The sequence below is a fragment of the Palaemon carinicauda genome, chromosome 6 (genome assembly GCF_036898095.1).
Source record: "Palaemon carinicauda isolate YSFRI2023 chromosome 6, ASM3689809v2, whole genome shotgun sequence".
NCBI lineage: Eukaryota > Metazoa > Arthropoda > Malacostraca > Decapoda > Palaemonidae > Palaemon > Palaemon carinicauda.
In genome coordinates, this window is record NC_090730.1 from 18036485 (window position 1) to 18046237 (window position 9753).

The window sequence follows — 9753 nt, forward strand, 5'->3', positions numbered from 1 at the left end:
CGTTCGGTACATACACCTTCAATTACTCCTGTTTTGGCCTTCGTAATGCTGGGGCCACGTTTCAATGTCTCATGGATGGCATCTTAGGGGACCTCCCTTTCTGTGTATGTTATGTGGACGACATACTTGTGTTCTATTCCTCAAAAGAGGAACACCTCCATCACCTGCGCATCGTGCTCGACCGCCTGCAACAAAATGGCCTTGTAGTCCGGTACGACAAGTGTATCTTTGGCACCAACGAAGTGTCGTCCTTAGGGCACCGCATCACTCCTGAAGGCGTCCACCCCCTCCCTGAGAAGGTAGCAGCCGTTCAGAACTTCCCCGTGCCCTCGACTGTCAAAGCTCTGCCGAAATTCTTGGGCATGATCAACTATTATCACCGTTTTCTGCCAGCCCTTGCCGCCACTCTTGCTCCCCTCTACGCCTCCCTCAAGGGCAAGCCGAAGGACCTGAAGTGGGGCCCCCTTCAAGATGCAGCCTTTTGCAATTCAAAGAAGGCCCTATCAACTGCTGCGGCTCTCACTTTTCCTATCCTACATGCCCCTCTCCTTCTCTCCACCGATGCCAGCGACGTCGCTACTGGTGCAGTACTCGAGTATGTGGTCAATGGCTCGCCCCGCCCATTGGCCTTCTTCAGCAGAAAACTGTCCAAGGCAGAATCGGGTTATTCTACCTTCGATCGAGAATTGCTGGCGGTGCACTTGACTATCCGTCACTTTCGCCATTTCTTAGAAGGTTACGCCCTTCGTCATTCGCTAAGACCACATGCCATGCCTCTGGTGCACGCCTTTACTCAACAGTCTGATGCCTGGTCCGCCCGGCAACGCCGACATCTCTCCGCCATGGCTGAATACAATTGCACCCTTCAATACGTCCCTGGGAAAATTAATCCCGTTGCCGATGCCCTGTCAAGAAACACGTTGGCTGCCGTTCAACTGGGATTGGATTACAACGCCCTGGCTGAAGCCCAACGACAGGACCCATAGTATCAAGCATGTAGGACATCCTGCACGTCCCTCCGTTGGGAAGACTTTCCCCTCGAAAACTCAAACACCACCTTCCTCTGTGACGTCAGTACTGGCAGACCGCGACATTGGATTCCTGCTCCCATGCACCGACAGGTGTTTGATTTCATTCACGCCCTTTCACATCCCTCGGGCCGTTCTACTGCACAGCTGCTAAAGGCAAAGTTCATTTGGCAAGGCATTTCTAAGGATGCTAAGGATTGGGTCCGCGCCTGTACTTCTTGCCAAACTTCCAAAGTACATCGACACACGGATTCAGGAGTGGGCACCTTTCCTCAACCTCAGCGTCGTTTCGCACACATTCACGTCGACGTTTTAGGCCCCCTACCCACATCACAAGGACATTGTTACCTGTTTACCATCATCGACCGCTCCACCCGTTGGCCTGAAGCCATTCCCATGGAAACTGCAACGTCCGCCTCATGTACATCTGCCTTACTCTCTGGATGGATTGCAAGATTTGGTATCCCTGAACATATTACTTATGACAGGGGAACCACTTTCACCTCTCAATTGTGGATATCATTAGCGAATCTCTTGGGCATCGCCCTACATCAGACAACGGCCTACAACCCCGCTGCCAATGGAATGGTTGAACGTTTTCATCGCACCCTCAAAGCAGCTTTGATGTCCCGCAGCAAGGACTCCAACTGGTTTACTCCTGGGACTAAGGACCACTCCTAAAGACACTCTGGATCTTTTGGCATCTGAAATGGTGTATGGAGACCCTTTGGTCGTCCCTGCCGAAGTTTTTCCTTCTACAACCTCCTCCGACGATCTCCAGCGCATACGTCATGTCGTGGGAAAATTTACTCCATGCCGCCAGACTTACAAGCCCCCAGCAAAGCATCACATATCAACAGACTTGCACTCTGCAACACACGTCTTCCTACACAACGACACTACCAAGCCACCACTAATGCTCTCTTACACGGGCCCTTTCCTTGTGATCCGACGCAGTCCGAAAGCATTCCTACTAAACATTCATGGCAAAGAAGACTGGGTCTCCATTGATCGTCTAAAACATGCTTATCTCCTGCCAGATGACCCACCTACAGTTCTCCTCTCTAGATCAGGGCGCCCTATTTAACTTGTACAGTATGTCATTTTTAGGGGGGAGGGAGCCATGTACCAACCGTGTGTCACACAATTGAACATAATTCCTTTTGTATATATTATGCTTGTATCTCCGCTCTTCCCTCGCACTAAAACGAACATGAAAATTCATGTCTGCTTTTCTCCTCTGTAACATTGTCAATATTTGAACATGAAAATTCTTGTTGCTTTGAGATTTTGTATATAAAGGAGAGTGTTCTATAATAAACAACTCAGTTGATTGCATCCTGCCTTTGAGTCATAACCTCTCTCTCGGCACCGTCATATGTACATAAAAAGTTGATGCAAAACGTAGCTTCTAATTTCAACTATATACTCACATAAGAGAAATTTCTTATCAAAACTTTTATTTCAAGGTTGACGGGGAAACCCAACGGTTGAATCAGTGAACTATCTCGCTTCTCTATAATCCCCATCTTTTTTTAATTTACATTATTTCTACGGTCATGGGCACATTCCAACATCTTCCTCCTTTTCGCTTTTCACTGTCTGTGGGGTGGTGACCTAATCATCAGGAAGTAACCTCATAGACGGGAACCACTTTCTCTTTCATTGCCAGACTGGATTAACATGATGACAAAATTTTAGGAAGGTAATTTCTTTCTGGTGATCGTTTCCAGAAATCTGATGACTCTACAACTGAGTAAGAAAAAGATTCAATTGAAAAGTTTCTTTATTATAGTAACTTCCCAGTGGATTTATGGAACAAGTTCCTGCCTGATTATCATTTGCTATGCACAATCTACTATAAGTTGTTACTAACCACTCGTAAATATCCTGTTTTCATTTAATCAATGATTAATCAATAACAACAGATCGCCTGAAATGATTCATGTAAATATTATATTGGTATTCTTTTTTGACAAAGAATTTCTCTCATTCCTTGTTTGAACTTGGAGGTTTAGTATTTTCTTTAATTTATTAGAAGGAAAAAAAAAATTAGTGAAGATATTAACTATGATAAGAGTACCTCAAGTACGGCTGAGAATCTTTCTCTCCAGATACAATAGAGAAACTAAAGGTCATTTGTCAGGACATGGATCAATGATGGTCAAGAGGAGGGGTATTTCCCAAACGTAACAATAAGATATATAAAGCAGCCATGGCAAGACCAGACTATTCAATCATAGCTGAGCATCCAATACAACATGAAGGTTCGTGTGGGATAATATTCTGAGTTTTAGACGCATGTTTAGTGATTTTGACTAATATAAAGCAACAAATACACTTATGAATAAAATATGCTCCAGTCATTGAAATTGATAAGAGTTAGGTTAGATAAACTCGAGACCTTTATAGATTGAGGAAAATTCTGAGAAACATGTCATAAGAGGAATAGTGACTTGATTAGGTTAGATTAAGGTGTTTTTTGCCTTGCCTTTGCCCATAGGTGTGGTGAAGTGTGAAAATGAGTAGCAGAATTCGAATGACCATTTAAAATCTAGGTATCCAGCAGGGACCAAAAATTGAGTGGAAATAGTATTAATGATTATATGCAATTTTTAGAGATTAAGTAATTGTATCCAGGAAAAGATGCGCGTATGTAAAATTACAACTAAAATCGATGCTTTTCAGTATGATTTAGTTTCTTTGGTGTGTATTTGAGGGTACTTTCAACCGAATACAATCAATAAAATGATTGACAATGTTTCTGAATATAAATGATTTCGATTTTCTCTGTAAGAATATTTGAAATTAGGACGGCATACTTTACTTTGTCTAAAACCGTCTTACATAAATTAGTCTTCCTTTTCCTCTTTCATAATAATATGTAAATGCTTTTCTAATACGTTTGATGCTTTGATGGGCTCTTATATGTACCTGAAGATTAGTATGCATTGATAGGATTGTGAATGTCATGATATATACCATATAAGTCATAAACTGTGACTCCAAAAAACATTAGACACAATCATTACCATTTGCAAAAGAGTAACTCTTTTATGTCTTTTCCTCCAAAAGGGATTACAAGTTTTGTTCATCAGTGGTTTAGCCGCTTTAGCCTGTGCGCGAAAAGGTAAAGATAAGAAGAGTGATGAAGGTAATAGTCGATTCTTCGGTGGCCCGACGCAGATAATCGGAGGAGGAATCGACCACGGTCCTGGAAGTGGATTTAACACCGGATTCGGAGGAGGATTCGAGCTCAGTTTTGGAATCAGCCCTGGATTCGGAGGTGGAATCAATCACGGTTTTGGAGGCGGATTTAAATCTGGATTTGGAGGTGGATTCAATCCTGGTTTTGGAGGTGGATTCAATCTTGGTTTTGGAGGTGGATTCGGTGGACTTTCCCAGACGTGCAGACGTTGGTGCCGAAGTCCTCAAGGACAGGCCTACTGCTGCGAGAGTAACAACGAGCCTGAAACCCTTCCCTTCGTCAAGCCAGGTCAATGCCCTCCCGTAAGACCTCAGTGCCCACCCGTCAGGAGCTTCGCCCCTCCACAGACATGCTCCAATGACAGCAAGTGTGGAGGTGTCGACAAGTGCTGCTTCGACACATGCCTTCAAGAACACGTCTGCAAACCTCCTATTGGAACTGGCGGATTCGGCGGTGTCGGCTTTGCTCGATAATCAAGATTAATTTTTCCTATTCTTTTTTATTAATTTATTATATCATACCATGACATATTCAAGAGTGATGTTTTGAGGAATTAATTATCATAATAAATATCTGTCATTAAAAAGAATATTTTTTTATCCACAGAAAGGATTTATTTTAAATTCCAGTTGACGTAACCTCTCTTGATAGATAATATTGTTTGATTTATTTACAAATTTCAGTGCACCCTTTACCTTTCATAAATTTACAACAATAACCAAGAAAATATTCGTTCAAAATAATTCAGTTACATTTAAAGATGGTAAATTATACATAAATGTGGTAAGATGAACCATATTTGATGACAAAAATGAAAATATTGTCCCGTTTTTCTTTTTATTTGTAATCACAAATCAGTACTACAGACATTTGAGCAACCGTAGTCTCTTATGATCTAATGGTGAAAAAGGTGATAAAGTCTTAGCTTTCTCTCGAATTATCCTCTTATTTATTAGTTTGTTACATTTTACATTTGAAGTTTCTTAGAAAAAAAGAAGCATAGGCAATACAGGTTATTCCATAATTTTATATGCTTTATCCAAAATGTAAATTAATTTTCTGTGCTAAGAAAATCGATCTTCCTCTGAATTTAAAACCAGATAACAACTCGGGTAATCGAATAATTCATCATCATCATCATCTCCTCCTGCGCCTATTGACGCAAAGGGCCTCGGTTAGACTTCACCAGTCGTGTGTATCCTGAGCTTTTAATTCAATACTTCTCCTTTCATAATCTCCTACTTCACGCTTCGTGATCCTCAGCCATGTAGGTCTGGGTCTTCCAACTCTTCTAGTGCCTTGAGGAGCCCAGCTGAACATTTGCTGAACTAATCTCTCTTGTGGAGTGCGAAGAGCACGCCCAAACCATCTCCATCTACCCTTCATCATGATCTCATCCACATATGGCGGTCGAGTAATTAAATGGTTAAGATGCAAAAATATGCAATGTTATAGGGAGATATACTTAGTGACTTTCAAAGGATATTTACTCGAACAATTGGAAAATTAATGAATTGTTACTTGATTAGGGAGGAAAAACGTAAGAAATATACAAACTACAATTGTATGAGTGTATAAGATGATATTCCAGAGTTCCGCGAAAGATAAAGTCGCAAAAGTGTTGGGAATTCGGCGAGGTTAAGTTTAAGGAGGAATCGAGAATTGTTATTATTATTATTATTATTATTATTATTATTATTATTATTATTATTATTATTATTATTATTATTATTATTATTATTATTATTATTATTATTATTATTATTATTATTACCTGGTAAGCTATAACCTTAGTTGGAAAAGCAGGATGCTATACGCCTTGGGGCTCCAACAGAGAAAATAACCCATTGAGGAACGGAAACAAGGAAAAATTAAATATTTTAAGAAGAGTAACTACATTAATATAAAATATTTCCTGAGTAAATTATTAAAACTTTAACAAAACAAGAGAGAAAGAAACAAGATAGATAGTGGGCCTGAACGTACCATCAAGCAAGAGAACTGTAATCCAAGATTTATAAATATAACCATGAATGCAAAAAATTCCATCGTTTTACGCATAGTATAGCATGTACAGTATGTAAGAATAATATTCACGCAATTAATTTTTGTTTATTTCAAGTAAAAAAAAAATCTAACAGTCTAGGAATAGGTTAAGGAAAACTAACATTTTTCTACTAATGTGCAAAATATACCAGATGATAAAGCTATGTATAACTAAGCACCTTAAATAATCTATTAAAACAGGAAATTAGAGTAAGAATAACTTAAATTTCTGAGATAATAAGGAATTTCTGAAATTTTTTTGAGTTGTAATATGTAGTAATAAAATGTAATTTAAAAAACAAAGTTGTATAAGACTATTGCTTAATTCATCATCAGACATAATAGATGTCTCAACTTCGCAACCCAGGTGCCAGTTTACTTCCAGCCAGCTTCATCTTTTCACCATATTATCACCAAGGTCTAAAGTAGGCCCTTCTATAGAACAGCGAAGTCAGATCGTATAGTTCTGATTCACTTTTCACTATATCTTCCCACATTTCCTCTGAAATCACTAAATCATTACATTTTGTAGACATTTCCTCAGTTTGTTCTTATACTTTTGATACCTGTACATATCATCCTTAATCAGTGAAAAATAAAACTAAAACGTTCTAAATTATTTACATATTTTTTGCATGGTCCCATTACGGTGTTTCCTTTTTATCATCCACTTTTTTTTTGGACAAAAGTTAACATTACTTGTTTTTATGATGGCAATAACTCGACCCGAGTGGAGCGGGACCACTGGAAATGTGTTCACAATGGCGCTCCAGTCACGCTCCAGTCCGCTCTCGCTCCGGTCAAAATATCTTTTGAAGGAATCGTGACCGGTATGAGATTGGAGCGAGAGCAGACACGAGCTCCAGTTTGAATGCTTCCATTTGAAATTATGAAACGATATTTGTTGCGGTGGTTGATGCAGTAACGTCACTGACTGGTGAACTCTAAACTGGGGTTCGAGTCCCGCTCAAACTCGTTAGTATCTTTGGTCGCTGCAACCTCACCATGCTTATGAGCTAAAGATGGTTGGTTTGCGGAGCCTATAGGTCTATCTGCTAAGTCATCTGTTGCCATTGCTTGGCCCTCTTTGGTCCTAACTTTAGTGGAGAGGCGGCTTGGGCGCTGATCATATTTAAATATGGTCAGTCTCTAGGGCATTGTCCTGCTCGATAGGGCAATGTCACTGTCCCTTGACCCTGCCATTCATGAGCGGCCTTTAAAAGCCTTTAAACCATGACTGTAGTCAGAGCGGAGCGTGGCCGAAATGATAGCTCGAATCAACCTTAAAACAAGGAGAAATCTTGTAATCTTAATTCGCTTTGTTATAAAGATATCCTTTGAATGGCCTCACCCCCATAAGATATCAATTACCCCTATCAAGGCCTATGACCTTATTAAACCTCCTTGGTTATGACAGAAATAAGCGCTCCTATAAATTTTTTTCCCTTTTGATCCATTACATAGCGGCAACTCGCAACAGTCGGCTAACCATTAGGTACATGATTTGCCACACACTTGAACTTTCCCTTCCGGTCCGAGACTCGAACGCGGTACCTTAGCCTAGCCAGCTGGGAATAGTACAGAGAGAGAGAGAGAGAGAGAGAGAGAGAGAGAGAGAGAGAGAGAGAGAGAGAGAGAGAGAGAGAAATCTATGACTACCAAGAGAGTGTGAGAACAGATTATTGAATATGACAAAATGCTCACAAAAAAAGAAATTGGTTTCCCTTAATCTAACTCTTAATGATGCAAAGGGAACAAACACAGATGTATAGAAACGGTCCTATCTAAAATGAAAAAAAAAAGAAGAAGAAGAAAAAGTAGCTACTAATTTGCTCTGAGGTTCTTATAAGAGAGAAAATTCTCATAAAAAAGGTCTCAGTCAAGGTTGACGAGGAAATCTATAGGTTGAACCAGAGACCAATCTGGTGTCTCTAAGGAGATATATTTAATTTCATCTATTTTAATCGCTTAATGGTTTTTTTTTTGGTCCTTATCTTATCATCTACACTGTTAAAAAACCGTAATTTTAATCGGAAATTCTCCGTAAAAATATACTATTCTCAGCCGTATTTCAGTAAAATTCAGGCGACCGTAATTTTACTCTACTTCGCTATTATCTTTTACGGGCTGGTGACCGTAATATCACACCTTAAAATTTATTCCAAGATTTTTTTTTCTTTTTTTTTACGGCAAATTCTTAACAGTGTATTTCAGTCGCCATGTAATACCCAGTGTTTTGATTGTTTATTCCTTTTATGACCATGGTCAGTCCGGAGTCTCCTGTCAGCTTTTCAGTGTCAGCGAGGCGATGCCCGAATCACCAGGAAGTAACCTCGTAGACAGAAATCACTTTCTCTGTCCTTGACAAACTGCTATAACATGATGACAGAGGATATCATTACGCTTTTAGTAAGGTTAATTTCTTTCTGATGATGGTTTTCAGAAATTAGATATCTATATATCATTATTATTATTATCATTATTATTATTATTATTATTATTAGTAGTAGTAGTAGTAGTTGTAGTAGTAGTAGTAGTAGTAGTAGTAGTAGTAGTAGTATTTTTATTATTATTATTATCATTATTATTATTATTATTACTTGCTAAGCTACAACCCTAAATGGAAAAGCAGGATACTATAAGGCCAGGGCCCCCAACAGGGAAAATAGCCCAGTGAGAAAAGGAAACAAGGAAATATGAATTATCTTAAGAACAGTAACAAGTTTACAATGCAGTAATTCCGATATAAACTAAAAAAAATTCAAAAAAAAACAAGAGGAAGAGAAACAAGATAGAATAGTGTGACCGAGTGTATCCTTAAGCAAGAAAACTCTAACCCAAGACAATGGAAGGCTGTGGAACAGAGGCTATGACACTACCAAAGACTAGAGAACAATGGTTCGATTTCGGAGAGTCCTTCTCCTCGAATAGCTGCTTACCATAGCTAAAAAGTAAGGAAAGGATTCTTATTAGATAAACCGATGATTTGAAAGTAAATTTGATTAAAGAGTGTTCTCTATTACATAGTAACTTCCTGGTGGTACTATTGCAAAAGTGCTTGCGCGATTATCATTTATTCCTTGGTTCTGAACGTGAGGGCAATGCACATTCTGTTGTGTATTGTTGCTAATCCTTCGTAAATATCTTCTCCTGATCCCATCAATTACTAATTAAGTGCGGCATATCGTATGACTTATTTCGTCATACAGATCATGTATATTAATATCGTTCTTCTATTTCGACACAGAACTGCTTTTATTTCTTGTTTGAACTTAGAGATTTAGTCTTTTCTTTAATCTATTAGAAGTAAAAAATCAAATTTTCAGTCAAACAATTGAATATGAAAAGAGTACCTCGAGTACTGCTGAGATCTGGTTTAGGAACAAAAGAAAAAAACTAAAGGTCATTTATCTGGAATTCCACAAGAAATGGGCTAAGGTTGACCAAGAGGGGTATCACCCATAGGTACCC

General features: G+C 39.1%; 1 protein-coding gene across 1 annotated transcript; it reads left to right on the forward strand.

The window, feature by feature from the left end:
• The first annotated feature begins 3289 nt into the window (after positions 1-3289).
• LOC137642893 (ATP-dependent RNA helicase glh-2-like) lies at positions 3290-4709 on the forward strand. Its single transcript, XM_068375759.1, has 2 exons — positions 3290-3295; positions 4104-4709. Exons 1-2 carry the CDS (start codon positions 3290-3292, stop codon positions 4707-4709), a joined length of 612 nt encoding a protein of 203 aa, XP_068231860.1.
• The last annotated feature ends 5044 nt before the right edge of the window (positions 4710-9753 follow it).